This window comes from Apaloderma vittatum, unplaced genomic scaffold, assembly GCF_000703405.1.
Source record: "Apaloderma vittatum isolate BGI_N311 unplaced genomic scaffold, ASM70340v1 scaffold15002, whole genome shotgun sequence".
In the NCBI taxonomy this organism is placed as follows: domain Eukaryota; kingdom Metazoa; phylum Chordata; class Aves; order Trogoniformes; family Trogonidae; genus Apaloderma; species Apaloderma vittatum.
Genome location: NW_009703222.1, coordinates 19,164 through 45,294, shown reverse-complemented (window position 1 = coordinate 45,294; position 26,131 = coordinate 19,164). Strand labels below are relative to the sequence as shown.

At 48.5% G+C, this 26,131-nt stretch overlaps 1 protein-coding gene across 1 annotated transcript in view; it reads right to left on the bottom strand.

Moving 5' to 3' along the window:
• The window catches only part of LOC104270254 (sterol regulatory element-binding protein cleavage-activating protein-like), a 26,387-nt gene extending 698 nt beyond the window's left edge, over positions 1–25,689 (bottom strand). The window contains 13 exon segments of the mRNA XM_009864561.1: positions 155–588; positions 1,497–1,614; positions 1,616–1,707; positions 2,083–2,181; positions 4,090–4,184; positions 4,568–4,680; positions 8,411–8,537; positions 9,178–9,350; positions 10,585–10,690; positions 12,689–12,909; positions 15,347–15,504; positions 17,186–17,315; positions 25,524–25,689. Coding sequence (XP_009862863.1) covers positions 155–588; positions 1,497–1,614; positions 1,616–1,707; positions 2,083–2,181; positions 4,090–4,184; positions 4,568–4,680; positions 8,411–8,537; positions 9,178–9,350; positions 10,585–10,690; positions 12,689–12,909; positions 15,347–15,504; positions 17,186–17,315; positions 25,524–25,645 — 1,988 coding nt within the window. The 5' untranslated portion in view covers positions 25,646–25,689.
• Positions 25,690–26,131: the final 442 nt, after the last annotated feature.

Here is a 26,131-nt window from a genome sequence, read left to right as displayed (position 1 = left end):
CTGCTGAACAGTCTCCTCCTGATGATACGTTTGGAGAAAGCCAAATTTGTGGAACACTGATTATCTAACCCAGAAGGATGAAAGACAGCAGAGAGAAAAAGGCTTGAATTCCACAATTTGAAGCGCCCGTGGCACGCGACACTGGCCCACTTGCCTTTTGGCCAGAGTGATATTGTAGTAGCTGAAGAGGGACGGCCAGTGCCTGAAGGAAAGCTTCCTCCAGATCTCCTCATCCTCCGCTCCCCAGGTAACCTCCGCTTCAGTTCCGAGCTCCGGCTGCCCATTCCCTTTGCCCTCGGGTCCTTGGGCCCAAGTGTGCTCGTTTGTCTCCAGCCCACCCAGGGCCTCCAGCCCCGACTTCTGCTCACGCTGCTGCGTCTGGTTTTCTGAGAGCTGGATCGGGTCCGACGGGAAGACCGAGAGATCGATCTTGGGGTCGCCAGCGGGCAGGACGCCCCCGGGAACAGGCATAGGAGGCAGCCCCGCTTCCCCCAGAGGACTCTGTTCAGTGACCTGGGACGTGAGGTAGGTGCGGAGACCAGCAGGATCCGTGTAAACCAGGATTCCAATCCAGATCACCGTCCCAGCCTACACACGACGAGCAAAGAGACAACCCCTTTAGTACGTGCTTCACACCCCGCTGTCGGCTCTCGGAGCCCGTCAGCCCCGCACTTGCTTCTGGTCCTACTCCCAGCAGACACTGATCCTCTAAGAGGATTGCAAGAGGCTGCACGGCACGCACAAAATCCAAGTGCTGTTTTTCCGTGAGCCGCTCACCTCGACCTGAAGGGAAGAACCTCACTTCTCCCACACAGCAGCAAAGAGACTCTCGTTTGCCACCCTCAAACCGGGCTGGAAAGGTTTCAGTCAGGGTTCCTGAACTCTGCAAGACCTGCTACGGCAGCCACGGTTCACGGACCAATGTAATGATTTAACTTAAGCTGCTCTCAAAACGAGCCGGCAGTAACGGGCTGGGCTGCGGTTTGTGGAGCTGAGGAACCCACACGTTCCTCTGCTTCCATTGCGGGTATCCAAAATAGAGACACGGGGACAAGCAGGGGCAGTGACAGGTGTCACCGCTGCAGTTGCACCCGCAAAAGGCAAAGCTTCAGTCTTTCAAAGAGCAAAACACCTCCACGTCTTTAGTCCACATTATCCATGAGAACAAAAGACAAATTTTGCTCTGTAAAAATCTCCTCTCCCCACTCATACAGCCCTGGAAAGCCTGCTTATATAAAACCAGATTCTTCTCTCAAAGCAAATATCAGAAAACTGCCCACTACCACCCCAACACCAAGGAGGCAGCAGAGTCCTGGAGCTAATCCCCGTTCTTAGGGAAGTACTGGTTCAAGTGCATTTACCGCAGGGCAGCTAAGTCTTGTAGGGGAACAAGGACGTGTGAAAACATCACAATTTTTTATTTTTTAGAAGCCTGACTGGGACGGGTTAGCGTCTGGCAGGAAGGGACACCAGGCAGCGAGCACCTCGTGACATACCATGATGAGTCTCTGGGCCAGCCGGGTCCTGGCAAAGAAATAAATGACCCGCAGCCTTTTTGGCAGGCGCAGGTTCCTGAAGGACGACGGCTGGAGGGTGATGGTGTGGGGGGTGGCGTGCCGGCGGGCGCGCGTAGCCCGGCGAGCGGCGGACGGGCTTCGCGGGGGGCATGCAGGCTTCCGCGGGCAAGCGTTTGTTCAGATCGGCGAGCTGCCAAGAGAAGAGCCAATGCATGAGAGCCGTGGGAATGAGGTTCCCTCGAGAGAAACGCGCGCAGGGACAGCCATCTCCGATACGTGCCCACGCCTGGGTTCCCACTGTCACCCTCTAGTCGACCCACGCCAGCTTCTCTCTAGCACCCAGCCATGGCCACGTCTCCTTCCAGCCCACTTACCCCAAATATCGATACCTGAGAGAGTTTTGCTCCCTCATGGTTCCTCTCCCCAGTCCCTGCCTACGCGTAACCAAACAAGCAGCTTTTCTGCTCAGAGAGTGAAAACCACAGAGTGAGTTTCCTTCAATCCTTCCGCAGTGACAGAGGAGGAAAACCCGAGGCAAACCTCCGTGTTCTCGGCCCTTCCTCACCTCCATGCGGCGAATGTCGATGGACAGCACGGTAGTGAAGAAGAACATCTGCAGAAAGAAGTCAGACACCAGGCCGACCACGGCGAAGAGGCAGAACTCCTGCAGACAGGACACACGGGTTAGCTACGGCGATAATGGTAAATATTCCAACTTCAGGAGAAGGAAAACTCGGCAGACTTTCACTCAGAGCGCAGGCCTGAGACTGGTTTACTGAGAAATCCCACTATCAATATTTTCTAACAGTTGAGAGTCTGGTGCCGAAAAGGTCCACGTGAGAACTCAAGGGCGTATTTATTCAGATTCACAGTCTTTGTTCTTAGCTATAAAACATCAAAGCACTGCAGCAGAAACCGGTGGCGGATGTTTTCCCAGCTCAAGGAGCCGTGGCAGGGCTGCAGCCTCCTCCCGAGTTCAAGTCACGAGGCCAGAGAGCCTCCAACAGTGACAGTTCCCTGCACGGCACCGACAAACCTCAGCCCCGATTTCAAACTCCTCCAGGACCACGGGGGGCTCAGGAACTGGATCACTCACCCTCCAGCCACAGACAGAGCACGACAATCACTGCAGCCACTCTCCAGGGCCCGTTTCTGCTTAAAGCAACACTTCTGCCTAACGTTTGTTTGATGGGCAAATTTCCTTCCTGCACCCCCACAAGAAAAGGCCCCTTCCCAGCCTCAGAGGTCTCTAAACAACAAATATGCGGGAAACACCATTTGCAAAAGCCGGCGTTCCCACCTCCCTGCAATGCTCCGCGTCCCCGGCAGGTGCCATTGCAGAAATGAAGATTAGAAAATTCTGCCCAGCGGCAGAAACGCAAGTCAGCTCCCAAATCATCCCCACAAAACAAACACACACCCTAATCCCCGTCAGCGCTACGTGCCAGCCCCTCTCCCCTACTACACACAGCAGCACGGGATTAAAACGGTTTTGTTGACATGGTTTGTTTCCCTTGGAGGCACAAATCTCTGTCAGGACTCAAGAAGGATCTAGTGAATGCAGAGAGAACGAGACAGCTGAACCTCGAATCCTCCCTGTTGTGTCCCAACTGTCCTCCAAGGGTAAGAAATCAGCTGATGGTTACTTAAAAAATCCGAGTGATACGGAAGGAGATAAGCGGCCAGGTCAGCTGGTGACAGCAGCACATAGAAGCAGTTTGGATCAGTTCCCCAACACCTGGTCGGGGTTTGGGGGAGCAGAGGGATGAAAACACAACGCTGGTTCCTCTCTCTCAGGGAGAAAACCAGAAGGAAAGCAACATCTGTCTGGGTTTCACCCGGACGTAGGCAAAACACAGGCTCCACGAGGAGCAGGCTGTGCGCAGAGGCACGAATTCTGCTAACACCTCCACTTACTCCACGTGGGGACCAGGGACCTAGAGCGGATGCACAACTCTCACTTGCAACCAGACTCTATTTCAGGACAAGGAGAGCGATGGAAAACCACAGAGAAGTCCCTTCTGCTACATGAGTTACACTGCCAAGGAGTGAGCAGGGAAAACAAAAGACCCGCTACGGCCCTTGTGCAGGCGAAATGTCACCCTCTCCTGCTCTTTCTGCACTGGGCAGCACCCAAACGACCCCGGCGCTGCTCCCACTGACAGCCCGAGAGCAAAGGTCCCCGTCAAATCTACGCAGCTCCTGCCGGATTCCTTGGCCGGTGCCACGCAAGCACAGCACGTTATCAGGCGCGTCCTTCGCTCTCAGGGACAGAGATAAGGGGCACGTGGCAGCCTTGGCCGGCATCCCTGCGAGATTTCTTCCTCCCGGGAACGCGAGCATCCGAGGGAAAGACAGGATCACACGGACAATCATATAGAATTACAGAATTACTAAGGTTGGAAAAGACCTCTGAGACCATCAAGTCCAAGCATCAACCCAACCCCACCGTGACCACTAAACCGCGGCCCCAAGTGCAACGTCTACACAGATTTGAACACCTCCAGCAGCCAGAGGGACCGGGGGGCAACTGAGGGACCCACTTGTGTGTGTCTGCATGTGTGACGCTCACCTGGATGGCCGGGACAAGGGTGAAATACCCAATCAAGATGATCCCAAGCTCTGTAGCCATGTTCTTCATAATCGACCAGCTCTCGTTGCTCAGTCCTGGAGAAGGAACATGCAAAGAGAGCTGAAAGGAGACCAGTCGCTAGCGGAGAGACATGAGTGTAAGAAAAAGGAACTGGATTTCCCTTCTTGAAAATTAGGTGCTGAGAGCAGGCAAAAAAAAGCACTTTCAGACTAAAATTTAATACGACATATTTTGAATCTCCAAGTGAAAGAATATCTAAGTCAAAGCAGTGCCCACAACTACAGGCTTGTATTAGTCCTTGGAATTGACAAAATCAGCACAAAAAGACGACCAAAACATAATTCACATGCAACACGCAGTCCTTCTTTCCTTCACAGAAAGGTCATTTTCCATCTCCCAGTCTTTGGGTTACCCTAATTTTCTCTCTCGTAGCAGTTTCCCGGCGCAGGCTGCGTACCTTGGGCGATGCGTAGCTTCACTTCCAGGTCAACAGGCGTAGAGACGACTGACTTGGTGAGAACCAACACGTTCTCTAGGCCGATGACTACAACCAAGTAGGGAAATATCTCCCTAGAGGAAAGAGAACCACAATGGAAAATGAGATCCGTGGGGAAAAAGAAGGGAAGAAAAGCAAGTTAAGCAGCAAACACACATCCCAGAGTCCAGGCGAGGAAATACCGTTCAGTGCTCTTAGCTAAATACCCTCTCATACACTCTCCTCTGTGATGAGGTACTTAAAAACAACAAATCTAAAGGGAAGCACGTGGACAGTGTCTGGGTCAGGGACCCCACAGGCACAAGCTTCCCCACCCAGCAGCTGCTGCAAGCAATCCGATTGTGGGCAGCGATGGAGACACACGAAGGGATTTCTCTGCTGGGAGGAGATAAATGAACGTTCACGGAGCTCTCTTCTGCAGTAGCCCAGGGAGCTCAGGAGCCACAGCCCTGAGAACAACATGAAACGTACGTATGCTTTGTACACAAATAAACTAAATCCTGCCAGGGATAGTTTCTACCCAAGAGAACACGGTGAAGTGGATTTGCGCTTCAGAATAAACGCACGCAGAATAGTACAACCACATACTTACTTACTGACTACCACGTTCTGGTGCACCACGGCCACCACCGTCACTTTATTCAACTCTTCTTCTCACCCCTAATTCTTTTTTTTCTCTTTGCAACTACTTGCAGTCCGGATCAGAGAGAAAAAGCTGTTCCGTGCCAGAACACGGTGGAGGATAAATCTCTTCATTTCCCTCCAGCTAAACTTAAGGACAAACACTAAAGCTTTCACTGTGGAGGGTGATGGATTTGTTCTGCGCCGGCACGTACAGATCCAAAAGGAGAACGTGGGCGCGGGCACGCACACGCACCCCTTGGCACATCCCTACCAGCCAAGACAGATAAACAAGAAGGTTTCAGAAGAACACCTCCTGCTTCCTGCTGTTACCTGCCATAACCCCCAGGGACCACCTCCCCAGATCCCCGTTCTCAATTGCCTACGGCCACCAGATGTGGGCTTCGACGTTTGCACACGTACAGCTGTCGCAGCCTGGACCTTATAAGCTTGGCTGGGGAAAAACATCTGTCTGGAACCACTACCAGCTCAGCTGCTTCATGCCAATTGATTCCCAGAGCGAGCACCAAGCTGAAACAGCAAGAGCTCCGAAGAAAGCAAGATTACAAGAAAACACCAATAAAAAAACTAAAACCAAACTCCACTCCAGGTATCTCAAGTCTCAAATTTAAGCTCCAACAACTGTGCAGCATGCTGGTCCCCTCCCTTCCTGTCCAAAAGCTACGAAGGCGGTGAGTTTTCATAGAGAGTGAAAAAAACCCAAATATATCTAAGTCCCTTGTGGGCAACTTCCAGTTAAATGTCAAAGAATCCAAATTTAGCAAGTCCAGCTCAGTCCTGCCTTTAACTCAAGCATTTTCAGGCCATAACCTGTGTCACTGCTCCGAGCAGTGCTTTAGGACAGGACACAGGTGTGAGAAAAGCTCTTTGGAACCCCGGGAGGCAGAAAAATTTGAAATAAAGAGAACGTGAGCAACGTGAGGGAAAGCTGGGCTGCCTGGCACGGCACAGCACCCTTCCGCGTTATCGGCAAGGGCACGTCCCTGCCGAGTCCTTGCAGAATCCCATCCTTAGGCAGAGCCCTGCGAGGCACACGGGGTTCTAGCACCATTGCCAGATAAGCCCCAGGAAGCCTTCAGAAGCCCAAATATGGAAAAGAAACTCCTGATTCTCTCAGCTTCTACTCCAGAAGATAATTTACCAACAGTCCCACGATGCAGGTTTCAATAGTTCTTAAAGAGCTAGCAGCTGAAAAGAGCTTTTCTGGAAGAATAACGAGACTCCGTGCAGGACAAACACCTTGCAACTCCAAAACCTACGTCTGTTTGTCCCCAGGCAGAGCGAGGCAGGTGGCACGAGGTTCCCCATTATATCTTCTGCCACCCAGTGCCAAGCACTGAGAAAGAGATAACAAGCGGAAGAGCAGGAGGAGATGCTGTATCGTGTCCGTCTACTGAAACGTTTACACTTCACTTACGGCTTCGGTGCCAGAAGGTGTGCATCCCAGCAGGATCCAGCATCCCAGAGAGCCAAGAGAAACACAACCGTTAACTCATAAAGAAAACAGATCTTCTCCGAGCCCATACAGACTTGTGAACAAAGACAATCTCTGGCTGATCCAAAATGTTTGGGAGATTGAAGAATCTATCACATCAGCCTCTCCCACTTAAAACACAGATGTTTGCAGTGGAGCTAGTCAGTTTAGGCCTTTTTTGATATGCAAGAAGTAGTAGATTCCTCTAACCGGGCTGAGCTGCCAGCTTGGGGGTCGGTGGTTTGTGCCCCGGGCTTCTCTAGAGACTCTCCCAGTCCACAGGAATCCCACTTCCAGTGAACTCCAGGCATTCTCCTCCGTTTCATGGTTTATTCATCCTAGCACGTGGCCACCGGTGTACGACACACCAAGAACAATCCGTTCCCAGCCAGGCATCAGGTAACAAGAGGAAAATGCTCCGGCAGAGACCAGAGAATGAGGAAAAGATCCAAAAATAAAAAAATAAAACAAACCAGAACAACTCAATGTCTTCAGACCCCATCAGCACAGAATCCAAGGGTCTTCCACCTAATTAGACATCACTTCTGCAGTATCGCAAGAATTAAGTTTCAAGCCCAAAGGAAACCGTCCGTGCAATCATTTGAAGGCAAAGAAATATCGCTGGAAAACTACTTTTAGAATTAAGGACTGAATTAACTCTTTCTACCCTGCAGGAGAAGTAACTAGATTAGTTCAGCCCTCCTGTGTGACAACGGTAAGGGTGACAGTACGCAAAGAAGGCTTTTGCACTAACCAAAGCTGTTCCCTCGTATCTGCATCCAAATATTGCCTTTTTTGCCTGCACTAAAATCATGAACTCCCAGTGGTTCCAAGGCACCCCAGCAGTAAACCCAGAAATAGCATTTTGTTTTCTGAAGTTAATTATCCCTAGCTCTCTTAGGCTTCTAGGAGAGGAATTCCTCTATCTAGGTCTGGCTCCTGATGAACTTATCACTAGAAATGAGACATTTCCCTCATGGGTCAGTCTTGCCTCCTGCGAGGAGGAGTTGGGAAGGAAAATGAGGGATATTTCCTTAACTATTTAGGAAAGGCATTTGAAAATCAAAATATTCTGAACCTAACTTCAATTAATGAGAAACAGAGAGTGCAGAGAACTCAGGTACGTGAGGTGCCAGGTGGAGCTTTCTCAGTTCTGCCACCTTGAAAGACATTTTGTCGAGTAAAACGTAACAAACCTCCGACAGGCAGAGAAAAGGTAAGAAGCCCTTCAAGGTGCTACTACAAGTTGCTGCAGGAGGAAGGTACACGACAGCTTACTTAGCTGCCAGGAAATCAAGTTATGAGTAAGATGTTATCCCAACAATTCCTTCTGCTTTAGGCAATAAGGCACCTCCAGGAAGACTGGGAGCCAGCCAGGTCTGTTTGCTGGCCCGCAGAGAAACACATGGCCCTTCAAGACCACGAGAGCATCAGATGATGATTTTGCACAGCAGCGTGAAAAGTAATATCACAGAAGCTTAGCTGAAAAACACTAGTTCTTAAAAGATTTAAGCATTTAACAGCTGTTTTCAAATGATTTCACCTCTACCTACGCTTCTTTAGGAAGAGGTTTGGTGCTGGAAACATACCCCCCATTAAATGCTAAAAGATTTAAGCATTTAACAGCTGTTTAAGAATGAGTTCATCCCCATCTACATTTCTTTAGAGGTCTGGTGCTGGAAACATACCCTCCGTTAAGAGTAGGTGTCAAGCCGAAGAGCGTGCACAGCCCAACAGACATGAGCAGAGAGCTGAGCACTGTCACGACCGCTGCCAGCGCCAGGCCCCACTTCGATTTCACCATGTCGATCTTCCCTGAAAAACAGAATGCAAAGTCTCAGTTTCAGACGTACCAGTAAAAAAAAATCAAGAAGAGATCCTCATCCTGACTTATCTCGGCAGGAAGCTTAATACCCCAAGAGCCAGAAGTAACGGTAGCTCAGTCTCAGAGTGTGAAATGCGGCTCCCAGACCCTCCCAGTACGTAAGAGGTTCCATAATGGGAGTGGGACAGAGAATAACACGCAGCTCAAACTCGTTCCAGCACAGCATTGCTGAGAAAAAGGAACTTAATTGTGGCTCGTAAGGTTTAAAACTACCAGCTTGGAACACGTATTTCATCTTTCTGACAACAAATTAGTCTCTCTAAACTGGAAAAAAATGTCATTACTGTGGCATTTAAAGCTGCCTAAGATAGAAAACACCTCAGAAGATTCCACAAGGAATAGTATCAAGCTGGCTAAGAGGGTCAAAATAGCCAAAGTCAGAGAAACAGGACTATTAATTCTCTGCGAGACAGTTTAAGGGTAAGATTTCATCACCACGGTTCCTGCTGCAACAGGACGGCGCCACAGTGTGACGGAGAGGAGTCTCTTTTATTTGCACCCAGGAAAAGGGCACCTCACCCCTGACCCCTTCCATACATTCAGCTTGCTCTCCCCCCGCCCCAAACCTACGTGTGGAGAAGTAGATGTAAGCGAAGAGTATAATGTAGGTGGTGACGAGGGGTATGAGCTCCGCAATGCCGATCTCCTCCTTGAAGTGGACGTGAACGACGTTCTCCTCTCGCAGAGTGCAGTTCGGGCTGGGATGCAGCAGCTTGAGGCGAGCGCGGAGGCTGCTGAGGAACCTGGGGTGAAAAGCAGGCGGGGGGACGGCGCTTAGGCTGCACCCAACAACCAGCACCCAACTCGAGTAGGAAGAAGCTCTCGAGGTTCACACAGACCCACAAAGCGCGGTTGCCTCTAGGCCTGACTGCTGTCAGTCTGCTCCTATGCGGCCCAAACCCTATTATTCATCACCCCGATACTGCGGCAAACTCACAGACCTTCATTTCTATGAAGATTTAAAGACAACTACGAGGACTGTGAGCCAGCAGGGTGCCCAGGTGGCCAAGAAGGCCAAGAGCCTCCTGGCCTGGATCAGAAATAGTGTGGCCAGCGGGAGCAAGGCAGGGATTGTGCCCCTGCACTCGGCACTGGGGAGGCCCAGGCTCGAGCACTGGGTTCAGTTTTGGGCACTGCACCGTGAGAAAGACATTGAGGGGCTGGAGCTGGTCCAGAGAAGAGCAACAAGGCTGGGGAAGGGTCTGGAGAATGAGGCTGATGAGGAGGGTCTGAGGGAACTGGGGTTGTTTAGTTTGGAGAAGAGAAGGCTGAGCGCAGACCTTCTCACTCTCTAGAACTACCTGGCAGGAGGCTGTAGTAAGTGAAGTGAGGTCGGTCTCCTCTCCCAACTTACAAGCAAATAGGACGAGATGAAATGGGCTCAAGTGCTGCCAGGGGAGGTTTATATTGGGAAAAATTTCTTCACTCAAAGAGCGGTGAAGCACTGGAGCAGACTGCCCAGGGCAGGGGTGGAGTCCCCACCCCTGGGGGTGTTCAAAACCGTGCAGATGGGGCACTTGGGGACATGGCTTAGTGTGCTTGGGGTGGTTGGGGTGATGGTTGGACTTGATGATCTTAGAGGTCTTTTCCAACCTTAACAATTCCATGATTCTATGACTCAGCAGCACAGAGAGCAGGTCAACACGGACCTACGGGCCTTGGCTGCAACGACAGCTCTGTCTGCAGATGAAGCCATCACCAGAGGAACTCCCACTGGCAGCTTTGAGTATTATACCTTTTTCAAGAGAAACTGAGACCTGATAGTATTTTATTTCCTTAAACCACAGCAAGTTTCCTCCCCAAAACACCCCCCTGTTCTTCTATAGCACATTCAGAACATCCTAAAATACTCTATGACATAGGAAAATGGAGGTTAAAGAAAAACATAATAATAATCAGAGGAGAAAACCCAGAAAAGTTGCCAAGAAAAGAAGAAGAGATCTCTAACGTAGAAACAGCACAGCTGCAGCTCCTTACCTGGCATCATATCGCTGGAGACCCAGTGTGACAGTGTACGACACCACCCGCTTCCTGTTATAGAGGTTCACCCCGCTGTACTTCCCAGGGAGGCCAAACAACAGATCTGCAGAGCCACAGTACGAACCAAACGTTAGGAACAACAACAAAAGGGATGAGAAAAGATGGGACGCAAGAGGTGTTCGCTGTGAGGAAGGCGGAATGAGAGCTCCTGTTCTTACAGGGAGCAGGTTCAGGGTGCTCTTGATGGGATCTTATCAATGTGGACAAGTACCTGATGCAAGATAGTAAAGAAAACGGAGCATCTGTGTCCAGCTCTGGAGCCCCCAACAGAAAAAGGACGTGGATCTGTTGGAGCGAGTCCAGAGGAGGCCACAAAGATGCTCAGCAGCTGGAGCACCTCTCCTACAAGTACAGGCTGAGAGAGTTGGGGCTGGTCAGCCTGGAGACGAGAAGGCTCTTAAAGGGGAGACCTTATCGCAGCCTCCCAGTGCTTAAACGGGGACACAGGAAAGCTGGGGAGGGACTTTTCACAAGGACATGTGGTGACAGGACAAGAGGCAATGGTTTTGAACTAGAGCAGGGTAGAATTAGCTTAGACATTAGGAGGAAGTTCTTCACCGTGAGAGCAGTGAGACCCTGGCACAGCTCCCAGAGAAGCTGTGGGTGCCCAAGGTCAGGTCAGATGGGGCTTGGAACACCCTGGGCTGGTGGGAGGTGTCCCTGCCCATGGAGAGGGGTTGGAATGAGATGATCTTCAAGGTCCCTTCCAGCCCAAACCACTCCAGGATTCTATCTGTTCTCAGTGGCACCCAGTGACGGGATAAGAGGCAACAGGCACAAATGAAAACATGGGAACTTCCCTTAGAGACAAAGAAAAATCTTCCATCCTTGGGGAATTTCTCTGTCCTCATCTTCTTTTTCCTGGCCAGGCAGCCTGCAGCAGACATGGTCTGCTCTTCAGTCCTAACCCAACGAGCTCAACGAGCTCATCACTCGCTCCTAAGCAAAGCTCCAGGTGTTTTCGCTGCTCACTCGTACGAGGGACGACTCCTCGCCCTCCCAGCCCGTCGCTGGCAGCTGGACGAGGCTGCAGCCCTCTGCACACTCCTCTAATTCCTCCCGTTTGCTCTCGTCTACAGGCACGTCAGGCAGGGACCCAGTTTGTCCTTGTCCAGAGACAGGCACTGTCTTTAAGGTGGCAGCCAAAGAAAACCGCAGACATTTGGTTTTGTGCAGGACGGTGGGTGATTTCAGCCAGAGGTTCCAGTAAGATTTTGCGTTGCAAAGGACTATTTCACGTCTCTTTTGTTAATCTTGTGCGCTAAAACGAAATATATGTAATGATGAACGCTGCCGCTGTTCTCTGGAATTCCCAGGGTGTTGTAGACCTCCCTCTTTTGCGAACGAGCTCCCAAAGAGAGGCTCCGTGTGCTCCAAACCATGGCATGCATATGCTCTGAATGCTCAAAAAATAACCTTTAAAACAAACTTACTTTTGCGTTACAAACCTCCTTTTCAGACGTGTGATATTATAGGCTTCCTGCCATCTGTAAATTCCTTTAAAACCAAAGTAAGAGCATTTCCCTCAGCCTTATGGAACCACTGAACAGCATGATCCCAGACACAGTCAGAACGTTTTTGGTTTTTTAAATTAAGAGAGAAAAATACTTTATGATATCCAGCGTCAACTCGGGCTATACGGAAGCAACTATCAGGAATGCACAAGAGGGAGCAGGATGAATGTTCATTCATCTGTGATGAAGGAGGAAGCCTTTGAGTATCGCAGACAATAGCGTGAGGGAAAAAGACAGGCTACAGCATACGTAGAGCAAGAGGAACAAGAAGACTCGGACGAGTTACACGCTATTTTTACACCTATGGAAAGGAGTCTGACTGAGTGGAATTATCCCCTTTCCACAAATACAGAACCGAGTTCAAACAGACACAAAAGGAGAGGTGGCCTATATTGGGTAGCTTCATTTCCGTGAGTAACAAAATACCACTCAATTTGGAAATAGTGGCCATCTAGATGTTGGGCACACCGAGGCCAAAGCACGCTGTAGGCATTTCTCGCAGCTTCTCTGGCCCTTCAGCACCTCACCTTTAAGAGTAGCTGATGTTTGTAACGTCTTTGGTTCATGCTGGTGGACGGTTTTGATGATATCTGGGTCGGCGTTAAACCGCTCTCGGTCATTCTGCCAGAAGTTCCCCGGAGACAGTAAGAGGCAGCCGTGCTCGGGGAGCAGATTCCGCAGCTTCTTGAGGCCCGGCAGAAGATCTGTTACCTGAAGGCAAACTTCCTCCAAGCTTTTGACACCAGAGCTGAAATGCAAACAAAGGTTAGACACCGCCGTGCGCATCGTGACTCTCACAAACAAGAGGCAAAGCTGCCGAGACCAAGAGAGATACCTCCAGGCACCACAGGAATTGCCTCCCTGGAATTCTTCTTCAAAGACATGAAACTCCTCTGCAGCCTTTTTCCCACGTACAGAATGGGACATTTTACAGACACTTTCCTGATGTGGATTATTTAAAGTGTACAGAGTGCTTTAAACCAGAAAGGGTTAAGTACGTGCAACTATGCAGAATGTTGCACAAGAAAGAAAATGCCTTACAGGTTCAGAAATTGATAGAGGTGCAACTGGTATGAAACGGAACTTGTTAACACAATTACATAACCCTTATCAACGAGCAATTCAAGCAAGACTCAGCTTGTGCTGACAAAAGGATCCGATGGGGAAGGTTTAGTGACAAAATGTGTCAGCCCAGCAAATACAGAAACCAGCCACTGACGATGAGTCAGGTCTTCGGGAAAACTCCCTCCAGCGAGCTCACAGCTGATGGAAATACCATCACCTCGTGTTTCCTATCCAGCTGTCAATAACCTTCAGCTCCTTCTGTACTTCAGCAGAAAAGAGCGGCCTTTTCACATTAAGAAAATCGGCTGCACTTCACTTTGATACTGAGAAAAGCAACCGACAACAAAGAACTTCATAAAGACTTTTGAGGCAATTCCAGAACCCATCTCAAAGTTAAATGTTTCCCCAAACACTCGAGTTCATCACCAAAATGGGAGCCCTTATCCCAAGGTTTAGGTCTAAGGGCTTAAGCTGTTTTCTTCTGGTGGCTACGCAAGGTTAATTTTGCTTCCACGCTGCATCGATGTTCACCGAGGGCAACGCCGAGGGGAGATAATGAGAAGACAACACACGTCCTGGGAGCAAGTTGTTTCTGACTCCTAAGTGGTAACTCTACAGATTGTTATCTAAAGTTACACAAACAATAAAGGAGGAGATGAACTGAAAACACAGAGAGAATGTCAGTGCCAAGGCTTTGCAAGCTGTATCGAACGGCATAAATGGCATTTCTAAAAAATTACCACAGAGGGAGCAGGCAGCTCAAGTGCAAGGAACGGTCTTAAAAAAAAAAAAGGACAAATCATCAGGTGGAGTAGTGAAGTGGCCATGCTCAAAAACGAAGCAGTGAAGGACGCTGTCAGGGAAGTATGAACAAGTAGTAAATCTTCCTTATCCTGTTAGAGGACAGAGAAAGAAGAAAGCTCCCAGCTGAAAAGCACAGAGAGGGTCTAAGACTCCCATCTCACCATTTTTCACCACACTTGGCCTGTTCTCAGCATCATTATTCTCACTGAACATAGACAAGTAGGGAAGTGGTTCTCTCCTTTGAAAGCAAACCCAGCCAAGAACTTTACCAGGGCTAAAAACCCAAATCTCAAAGAAAAGCTTCTTGAAAAACAAAAAAAAAGAGGCAAGTTAAGGTGTATAAAATGTATTCTTGGTTTACAAAAAGAGAATGTGCTCTGGATGCTGGGAGAGAGAGTAATGCCTGACTTCTTGGATGAGGAAAAGTACAGCAGATCTGATCTCCCTGGGTCCCAAGAAAGCCTTTGATGCAGCACCACCCAGAAAATGCTTTAGTTCACTGTAAAGACACAAAAGCATCCAAACTGTGACGCAGTAAAGAACTAAGTTAAGGGGAAAACAGTCCTGGAACTGCTGGGAGGGGAATCACTGGTGTGGAGGAAAGCAAAGTGGAATTTCTCAATGACAGTTCAGAGCATCAGGATTACTATATATTTTTATTAATAACCTTGGAGTAAGATATAGAGGCTACGCAAATAAAGAAACATCATTAATACACAAAAGGAACATGTGGAATGGATGATGTGAGGACTGGAACAAATTTAACTCCCTTTCTATTAACAGGGCAAAGTAGAAGACCAGGCACTTGAGGAATAAAGAGTTTCTCCTATAAGGTGCGGGCTCAGCAGTTAGAAATGGCAGAGAGACACAGAGACATTAATCAATCACTTCATAATGTGTGAAATTGATGTGACCGGCCATGAGAAAGGGCGCTTCCATGGAAAATAACCCACAAATGAGGCTTCTCTGAGAATACTGTGTACACTTCTGATCCCCAGCAACCAGGATGACAAACCGAACAGGGAACCGTTGTACCAGGGCAGGCCAAGGGCTTCACACGTTTTGTTTAACACAAGGATTTGGGGCGGGGAGTTTGAGTTCCCCCTGTAAATTCTGAGAAGCAGAACAAAGACCGTGTCAGGACAAAACCAAGCAGGTATAAACTGGTGCTAAATATAGGCCAAGTGGAAAGTCAGGAGAAGGTTTCTGACCACATGAAATCCTAGAAGAGCTTCACAACGGGCACAGTGGGGTCAAATGAAACTTGAAAGCGAGTCAGTCTGCCTTCGACGCCACCTTTAACGAAGAGTGATTACCTGTCTCTCAGGGCATGGTTTCTAATCTCCTCCACTAGCTGGAAGACGCGGGAGAGGGGCGAGCGAAACACATCGACAGCGAGGAAGTTCTTCTGCCATGGGGAGACGGTAGCTTTCACAAAGATCTGCTGGATGTAGGCCACGGGAGCACCGACGTACTAGGGGGAAAACCAGAGGGAGAATGAAAAGCCACGGTGAGTGGGAAGTCGCTTAAGCAGAATTAAGACCACGGCTTGGCAACCTTTCCGGAAGGGTTTTGCCAGACTGTATTTTCCTTTCCCAAATTAGAGGTGAAACATGACGGCACGAACCTAGCAGGAACAAAAAGAGTCTGTTTCTCAAAGAGGCAAAATGCCACCGACCGTTTTGGCATCGGTCTGTTGCGCTTCTTTGTGAGGCAGAGGCTCTCAGCTCCTGCTGGATTTCGTGCTGGAAGGAGAGGGGGGAGCAGGGGCTCGCTGCCTCGTGCAACGCTGCAGATCCCCCAAGCTGTGCTGATTCCGTTGTGTGCCACTGAAACCTTCCTGGTCTCTGCGCCCGCGTCACCGATGCCACCACGGGAACGGCAGCGCTGACACGCCGTGGCAGCCGGAATTGTTGTGCTCTGTTAGCTGAACGAGGCAACAAAGCGAGAAGATTCAACTGGCCAGCAGCAGCCTGCGGGGCATAAAGCTCTCAGTGGCACCACGGAGTGTAGAAGGCAGCAAATTATTTCAATCCCAGTGGGAAAAGCACACGTGGAGAGTGCTAGAGGCATCAAAAGCATTAAGCCAACAGGTAACTTCTACTTAAAAGAGACTCTGGAATAAAAAAGAACAATGCAAGTTACAAAGGATGATTTCAGAATTGTTTCCTGAGTTCCTGGAGCAAGCTATCAGACTTGTTAGAAAGCATCAGGATTCCAGGTCGCTCACGCAAAAGAAAAGTTAGCAAAAGGTTCTAAGTTTAATTTACTGGCATGATACATACCAGCAAATTAAAAAAAACAAAACAAACCCAAACCCCACCTTTAGATTATACTCAATTCCCCAGGTTCTTCAAGTACCCCTACACGCCCTACTAGCCAGCTCCACAGACAACATCTTCGGCTGCCTAAATTCAAATGAAAATGAAAAATTCTTGACTGTGATCATAAGAAAAAGGCCCATGTCTTGGAGGTGAAGCCTAGACTCCCTACATCATCAGGAAAAAAACCTGCTAGATGCAGTATTTTAAAGCTAAAGGAGAGAAAACTGCAAGGAGGAGCTGGACAGCCTGCCCTCCACCTGCAGGCCGGACAGCCATTCCCATTCTGACAGCGAGTTACTGGTCTTCAGAGGATGTGCTGGTGAAGAAGCAGAAGCCAGATCCCTCCAGAGAGAGGCTGACAACACCAACACCACCATCAGAATTACCAGTGGCAACTCTCCAGCCAGCGACAGCAGTGAAGGCTGACTAAATCCTGTCCCCAAATTTCAGCAAAAGCTTCTTTTGCTGCTCCAGGGAACCCGTATGCCTTCGTATGACATTTGGAAATGGGGGCCCATTACCTCAGAATGCACGCTTCAACTTATTTAAAGCCTAACAATGCTTTAAAAAGTACACTTTGATAAAGTTATCCTTGAGAAAAAGGGCTCTCAATAGCATTTCAGAGCTTTTAACTCTTGCAAAAGCCTAACACCCATTTTTTCTGATAGAGCAAGACTCATATAAGGCAAAAACAGCCTAAACTTAGCAGCTACGCAAAGCAACGCGTCACCGTAAGTATTTTTCCATTGATTATTGCGAAGATTAGGAGACCCAGCAGGGATGCCCATCCCAGCCCCGTACACAGGCAGCCCCACTAGGTGCAGGACTCACCCAGTCGGGACGCTCGCCGAGATCCCCGTGCTGCGGAGACGCGTCTGGAGAGGGCGGAGAGTAATCCTTCACCGGGGTGCTGAACTCCACAGGTCCCGTTCCCGGCAGCGGCAGCTTCAGCAGTGGGTAACTACGGTTAAGATGCAAGCAAGGATCATTTTTTTTAATCAGGCTTTTAGACAGAAGAGCTCAAAAAAAAAAAAAGAACGGGTGGTGAAAAATGACCGGTGAAAAATGAGCTAAATCCAACCTCTGCAGGACAAGAGGGCTTTAGCTCTCACAGGAGTTACGTGATGTGTTGCTATGCTAATCACCTTATTTTCCTCATTAAGATTTAAACTCTTTCCAGTACTCGTCATTAAGTTCATTGCCCCTCGAAGCACTTTTGGTAGTAGCAACGAGACACCAAAACAGCTACGAAAGGCTTCTCTTGCTCCTTCGCTACTACAATCTTCAGACAACAGCACCAGCTAGCCCACACCAAAGACTTCAAACTATTTGAAAGTTGAGGTTTCAGAGGGTTTACAAGAGCGTAAGTTGGGGTTTCAGAGGGGTTACAAGAACGGTTTTAGCTCTGGAAGTTGTCAAAAGTGATTAAAACCATCAGAATCAAACTGGTGGGAGAGGCAAGACTGCTGTTAGAGAGACAAGCTCAATTGTCAGCACCGAAAAGAGCCAGACACTGAGATTCCTGGGCTTTCCACTACGTAACATCTGTCTTTTTGTTGTCTGATGCCCAACAATCTATTGGGCCTTCAATTTCTGACATGTTTTCCCATTTATAGCTGAACTCTTCTCGCAATAGTGCCAGAATAAATATCAAGGCCTCTTTGTTAGGGATTAGAGTGAATCAGCAAAAGCCACGGAGGGGATGAGCAACAGCTGAAGACAAGGCTCCAGACTGGACCACAAATGGCTGGAAAAGAGCGACGAAATCAAAAGTGAAGCTTTTCAGATTTGCTCTTTTATTAGTCTGACAAAAATAGAACATCTGATTATTATCGTTTCATTGTGCAACAGGAGGGAAGAGAAACAGGAGTAATGAGACCACCTTGTAACACATCAGAGGTGAAAATGCCCAACGAAAGCCACAACCTGACGAGAGGGCCCAGCCTCCCTTCTCTCACAAGCAGCAGCTTTTCTCCTTCTAAACGACACAAATGATCTGCTGAAAGCTGGAGCCTGGGGGCGATACACACAGTAACCCTCCTGCGGAGGTTGAGATCCACGTAAATTAATCAAATCGAGTTCGTGTAATAGCCAAAGCAGGACGAGTTGAACAGGTGACCGTGAAAGAACGATTTGTTTCACTAAATCCAGAAACCTAAAGAGAACACTTTGGGTTCAAACTACGTGCTTACACAGCGGTGGATTTCCCCGTGCAATCACCCGTCAGTTGTGAAGAGTGAGAAAAACCATCTTCTACAGAATTTAACTCGTTAGGAGGCGGAGGACGTGAATGGCCAGCGCGTTGCAGAAGTTACGAGGGGACAGGCTGGTCCTGCCTCACCTGCGCTGCTGGAGCAGCCCAAGCACCAGGAGTGGTCTTGGTGCTTCTTGAAGCTCCACCTGTAGGACCAGGCTGTCACGAGATACGCCTGAACAAGAAGCACCCGGTGCCACTCTGGAGCGGGAAGCCACAATCACCAGGAGCTGTGGGAAACGGATCTCCACGGTCCATGGCGAAGACCAGGGGTAAAAAGTAAAAAGTGACAGAAATGCCAAGTTCTTCCGGATGCCGAATGTTTCACAAGTACTTCGTCGTGGTTTAGGGAGATTAAGCCAGCCCTGCACAGACCCTGCCTTGAAAATTGGCAACTCTTGCTGCCCCGCAAAGCAAAAACGTCCCTAATCCTGGCCGAGGTGTAACGGATTCTTGAAGCTTCCCGAAGACCTGCTGAGGTCACCAGAACGGCGATGTGGCAGGAGAGGCGTGGGGCGCAAGGAGATACTGGGTTAACCGGATTTAACCAGCCTGGAGGAGGCTGAGGAGGGAATCTGAAATGCAGTCTTCAGCTAATTAACCGTTAATTAGCGGTTACGGTGAGGATGACACTAGATTTGTTGCAGCGGTGCAGAGGGCAAGGACACAAGCTGCAGCAAGGGAAACTCCAACCAGGCGTATGGAAAAAATTCTTTGAGGTGAGAGCAAACACTGGGAAAGGGACCAGAGCATCCACGGAGATACCCAGAAGTCAACCAGACAGGGCTCCGAGCCCAACTTTGGGGTTAGACCTGCTTTGAGCAACGACCTCCATCACCACAGCCCCGCCGAAGGAAGGGGGGGGATCTCCGGAGGGCTCCAGCGCAAACTCCTGCTCAAACCAGGACCAACAGGAGCGGATTGCTCAGAGCCATGGCCAGTCTGGGTTTGTGTGTCCCCACAGACTGAGGTCCCACAGCACATTTAGGCAAATGACCTAAATTTCCAGGGCTGTCTGCGAAAATAAGCCATAACCATGGCTGCTCTGTCAGTACTGAGCGTGTCTCACCAAGCAACTCTGGATTCTGGATTTTCTGTGCTTAGGCCACAAAGGAAGGACATAGCACGCCAGCTTATGTACCACAGAAATCTGGGGGGAAAAAAAAAAGTATTTCTACATTTTAAAGACCCTAGCCTCTGGAGACAGTTGTCAGTTGCTCCACCAGGCTGGTTCTCAGGCATTAGTGTATTTACATCTGAACAAAATGACTTCATCACCAAGAAACCTTATGGAAGGTACCTGAGAAGCTGGGAAGGAGGAAAGTTCATCTAAGCAAGGGCAATCTGCACAGCTCCCAGCTGGCTCGGGGTTCCACCAGGCCTTGGAGAAAGATTGAGGACGGGAGAGGCTGCCTGGTGGCAGCTAACAGGAAGGGTAGCTGAGAATTCAGCAGTTGTTGTTTCTGTTATTAAAAAAACACTTTTAATTTTCTGTAGAGGGGAAGAAACGAACCACTCCCATCCTGAAGTGCAAGTCGCCTCCCAAAGCACAGGACACACAGCTCACAGCTCCTTAACGGCTATTTTTGAACGATCAAGGGGCTTTGGGTTTGTTTCATTGAGGCTATTTTTCATGTTAGGGTTTTCAAACCTGTCCAAAAATTTTGAAAGTACATGTAAATGCAATGGAGGAAAGAGTAAATGCCATTTCTTGGAAGACTCAAGGGCAACAAAATGAAGGGAAGAACAAAATGGGAAATTTCTGATGGAAGGAAAAAAAGGCAGAGATGTCTGTGCAGGATGGTATCGCACTGCAGCTGCCAGCAAAGCAACGCAACCGCAACTCCCGTATTCTGTGCTCAGGGTAGATCTGTTCATCTCTAAATCACCTTCAGCATTTACCTCCAAATCGATTAAACCACAAATATGGAACAGGATTTATGCTGCAGGAACAGATCTATATGCTCCCTCCCACCCATATTTTTAACACATCCCTACAGTAGACAAGGAAGAGCAGAGCGGCATCTAACCCCGCAGGAACTCAAGCTGTTGGCCTCTTGCTTGTGTGGGTACATTTCGATCAGGTACTAGGAAGAATTATTTTTTTTCCTGTGAGACCTTGGCACAGATTGCCCAGAGAAGCTGTGGATTCCTCATCCCTGGAAGTGTTTAAGGCCAGGTTGGACGGGGCTTGGAGCAAACTGGGCGGCAGGGAGGCGTCCCTGCCTATAGCAGGGGGTTGGAACGAGATGATTTTTAAGGTCCCTTCCAACCCAAAATGTTCTGTGATTCTATGATTCTACACTTCACTGAGATTAGAAGAGCAGTGGCAGCTGTGGTATTAGAAGACAGTGCTGTGCACCCACCAGGAAGAGGACACCCCAGCAGGTCGTCTGGCACACACACAGACAGACAACAAAAAGCTGGAACTATTTTTTATTATAACCTCCATTTCCATCAATTATCTTCAGAGAAAATCCACGTTTAAAAGATTTAAACAGAAGGATAAAACAGCCCCTGCTGTCTGTACACACCTGTGTTTATCTCCTGTAGCCCTTACTGCAACATCATCAAGACAGTGTAGATGCTCACGGTATCGTTTTGCAGCAGAGCTCAGGAACAAGACCTGCTCTTTGGACTCTTTCCAAAAGCTCCCTCATCTCGAGCCAACTACAACATAAATATAAATCACCATAAAGGAAAGCAGGGACATCTATTTGTTTATATCACTGGGATATTTGAGGATTCACATTTACGAAAGGTTTTGAGAAGGTCTGACGGAAGAAGACGCAAAGTGCGCATTCGAGATTGCATTTATTGTAAGTTATTTCAGTAAGATGCTAGAAAATTAGTTCTTGAATATTTTCAGCCTTGCACAGGCATGCGACACCAGCTGATGTTGTCAGTGATACCTGAGACAGCCACACAGCAGAGATTAAGGGAAAAAAAAAAGAAAGAGTGAGAAAGAACCACCCAGCGATACAGAGAAATTCATTAGACCTAGTACTTCAGACACTGATGTTAGAGCATCTTTTAGGTAAAGAGATACTTAAAAAACAAACCAAGAGCTGCCACCAAGTTGTCAGAAGCATCCAAGCTTCCCGCAGACATGAAAATGCTGCCAGGACCACGAGACGTGCCAGGCCAAGGTCATTTCCATGGGCACTTCTTACCAAAGGTGAGAAATGCCCTGAGCGAGTTACAGGGAACGATTTCAAGCGCTCAGGTTTGATTTTCCACACGTTTCTCTTTGTTAGAGATTTTTTTTTTTTTTGGTGTGATCAGGATGGAAAGGGTAGAGAAAGTAGGATCCAAAACAGAGGATAGGAAAGCTCAAAAAGAAGTTTGGGGTTTGAGAAAGGTTCTTTTCAGATGCTCGTGTAACGGTGCATCCTGATGCCTTTCTGCGAATCCAGAATAAAGGAAAAATAGATCACCTACAAGTCGGTATTGCTGAATTCAAGCAAGAGCGCATTTTAGTTACCAAGCGTGAGGTAGGTTCAAGCAAAAATGTTCATCCAGCTACTTTACATATTTTCAAGACAGCTCAGAGGGCCAAGGTGGAGAAGTGCCAGGTGAGCCCGAGGCAGCTGGCAACGCAGTTCAAGTGCAAACCCTGCAACTGCATGTTCCTCCTCCTCAGAATCGAAGCAGAGATCTCCACCACCCCAGAATAATCTTCGGCTGGTGAACACGAAGGAAAGCGGAGCGGTGCCAAGTCTTAGATAAGAGGGAAGGTGGTGACACATTGCCTTAAAATAGTCACCAACACCATCTTGCAAATGGCAGAACAAGCTTTTTAGCCCGTTTCCAGCCTGAACTGTCACAAAGATGGAACAACCCGAGAACCCGTTGCTAACGAGAGATCCGAAATTTGGGTACTTCAGTCAAAGAATAAGCATCTGCAAAGCCTCACCCTGTTTAGTTCTCCAAAACTTGTTCCACAGAGCCAGCTGTTTGACTGTAAATTCTAACTTTAAACTAAAAACTATTCCTCAGAACTACGCAGGAATCTCAAATTTGCCCTGATGACCTCCAAAAGGTATCATCTGCTCTTCTCTGAGCTGCAGAGGAGGAACCACGCAAACGGTGCTGAGGGGCTCTGACCGGTCACGTTGGACAGAAGCACTGCTAAATGAGCTTCTGCCTTGAAACCGCGCCTTCATTTTCCCATCTGCTCCAAACTTCAACACATTTCTCACTCATTTCTGCTCCGTTTGCTGAGATGAATCAGCAAGATCTGTCCTAAGAAAACATTTCCGAAGAGCACAAGCAAATTATATTCCAGCATTGAGTCGATGCCAAAGACCATTACTCAGAGACTTGAGACTTGATGTTCAGAAGGATGCTAGGGCAGCCCAGTCTGAAAAGGTACGGAATAGCTCACTCCAGGTTTACACCGTCATAGTTCCCATCCATTTGTTACGGGATCAGTGTTCAGCAGTTTTCCAGATTCTCTTCATATATTCCTAGGTGGTGATAAGATCCCTGGAGCCTTCTCCAGACTGAACAGCTCCAGCTCTTCCAGCCTTTCCTCATAGGAAACACACTCCAGTCCCTTCATCACCTTCACAGCCTGGACTTCTCCCACTAGTTTCACATCCTTCTTTAACTGGAGTGTGGCTCCCGTTCAACTTGGTGTCCACCAGGACCTTGGGGACGTGTTCTGCAAAGCCGCTTTCCAGGGAGCTGGTCCCCAGCCTGGGGTTAGCCTTCCCTTTACGTTTCCTTGTGCTGAACTCCACGAGGCTGCCCTCTGCCCACGCAGCCATCTGTGGTTTGTCAGCCACTCCTTCCAGTTTTCATCCAGCTGCTTCATCCTCTTTTTTTTTCCCACTGCAGTTCACGATACACAAAGTTTGTATCATCTGCAAACACACTGAGGGTGCAGTCCACCCCATCATCCACGTCAACCACGAAGAACTCAGAGCTCAGGCTCAAACTAAGAGGAAGACTTGAAGACCTCAGCCCAGAACTAAATTTCCAATAAATATTGCCATGTTCTGTGCACAGATATCCTCTCAGAGTTCAGTCTCACCGAACAAAATGCTCAAGCGTAGAAGGGCTGCGCTCCAGAATAGTTTTGACCTAGTTAGTGATGCCACTTCTCCAGCGAGAATGAACATCAAGTTAACAGCAGCTAATCCAGAGCAGCTCAGAACAGGAATCGAAACATCCCCAAAAATGGCTTCTGAAGAGGAAGCACTTGAGCCACACTTCAAGTTTTTTTGCCAAGGTACACTTGGGTCTCGGAGGGTGTCACAGCATTTCTAAAAGTCTTTCTCTCCTAAGACTATTAAATGCTTTTTCACTGAGTTACTGAAAGTCATTATTCACTTGCTGTTTGGTGGTGTCTCGGACAAGTTTCTGCACTCTAAAGGTAACCAGTAACTGCAGAATCTCAAATACCGGCACCGAGTAACGCACACACTTCCACAAATACACAGCAAGTAACTAATCTGATAAAGACAACCCGGTCTGAAGCTTCAAGGACTTCGTATGAGACGTCTTAATTCATCACATTTCTCTAAAGGTACGACTACACAGACAGGAGGGATCCAAATTCTGACCCAGTGGGCACAAGGTTCCCAGGAAGAATGAGGACAGCTGCCAGTAATCCGAGATCAGATTTCCTCCTGTCTGGGAAACCCTAAATTTAGGAAAGGGAGTAAGCAAGCAGTTTGTATTTTGATCCCTCCCAAAGTGCAATACTGATATGGATAAACCTTTTTCGACTGAGGCAGTTGTGTTGCATTCCTGAATTTACGCCAGCAAAAGCACCTGAAGGGTAACTGGAAAGAGGAGCCGAACGCTGCCGGCAGCTCTGGGGAAGCGATCAGCACGGCGATTCAGGAGCCGTGGTGGAACTCTTTCTTTTGGCTGATGCAGGTCTGACGCGTGAAAGCAGCCTCCAGCAAAACCGACAGAGCAACCACGTCAACAAAGATAAACAGAACGGAGAATCCGCTCGCTTGGACCTTGTAGAAGCTTCCTATTACTGCAGATCTGAAAATAGAACTGTGAGCACCGACAGTTACAAGAATTCACATGAAGCAGCGAAAAATCAGGAGAGCGATGCCTCGACTGCTGCTCGCAGCCCCGAAGAGTCACAGGCGCGGTTTTCAATACATGAAAATAATCAGTTGGACAATCTTTTAACTGTAGATGTGAAAAAGTTTGTCTTATCCTCAGCAATGCTCAAAGAAATATTCACATCTGTATCTGTAGGGAGTTTTTCCAAAAGCAGAGATCATCACGTAGGGCTTCTTTTGACCAAAAGAGACAAGATACTTAGAATTAAAAACTTGAAGAGAGAATCTATATAAGCAAATGCACATGTCTGTGCACAAATCTGAGCACAAACCTTAACTTCAGCAGTCGTGATGTCACACTGGAAACGGTTACGCCTGTGCTACATTTAAGAGTGAGATTATAATCAGTTGTAAGTCACATCCAAATTAGAGTCCATGAGAAGAGCAGAAAGTTAACAAGAACACACAACACATGCGTGCCAAGGCAAGGGCTGAAAAAGAAGAGAACAAGTTTAAGGGAGAACAGAACAGGTAAGGATGGAGAAAAATATCAATCTTCCTTCTCCCCATTTTTAATTCAGGGTTTTGGGGTCCAGAACCAGGTGTGTGTGGATTACTTTTATTTTATTTCTTTTTTTACTTCACTTATTCAATTAGCTTTTATGATTTACGTATTAAATCACCCAAAGACATTTCATCCCTGGCTTTCCTTGTTCCTGCAGAAAAAGAGATGACCAAAAAACAAAATCTGTCAAGTTTAAAAGAAAAAGAGTTTCTGGGATAGCCCCCCAAGACAGGGAAACACGAGCACGTCCACGAGGTCACTACGGAAACCCCACAAAGCAGCAGCACGTCAGGAGGACGAGCACTTGGCGCGACTCACCAGCAGGCCAGGATGCAGAGGCCAGTAAAGAGGATGATGGGGATGGGGTAGGAAGCACACAGCAGCCCGTGGTTGTAGAACGCCCGCGATATCCTCTCGCGCAGTTTTTCAGTCAGGGTCATCCTCAACTGCCGTCACCTCGTTGCCATCCCGGAAGACATCAGGGGCTCGGGCAATTCCAGCATGTGCGACGCTTCAGGAAAGGCACTGTGTGCAGCTGGGAATCGGAAAGAACACAAGCTCGTGAGAAAAAGAATAAATGAACAAAAGGAAAAGAAAGATCACCACCTTGGTTTAGAAAGACTTTCAGGGTTGTACCTCCTCAGGAGAAAAGGCTGGTCCCACCCAGCGAGTGCTGGTTAGGAGCTTATTAGTGGGGTTCGCCTGGGCAAGGACGGGCAGAAAAACATTACGCGGGAAGCAAAACCGGCCCAAAGGACGTCGGGCACCGTCGCCGTGAGCTGCTGGTCAGGGAGGATGGGTAGAGCGAGGAACCGAACCGTCTGAAAGGGAGGAAGAAAAGGAGCTTAGCAGGGAAAGAATGAAGCCCCGCTCCGGGGAGATGCCAAAAGGCCGATTAGAAAAGCCGGAGTGAGGCGAGCTGTCAG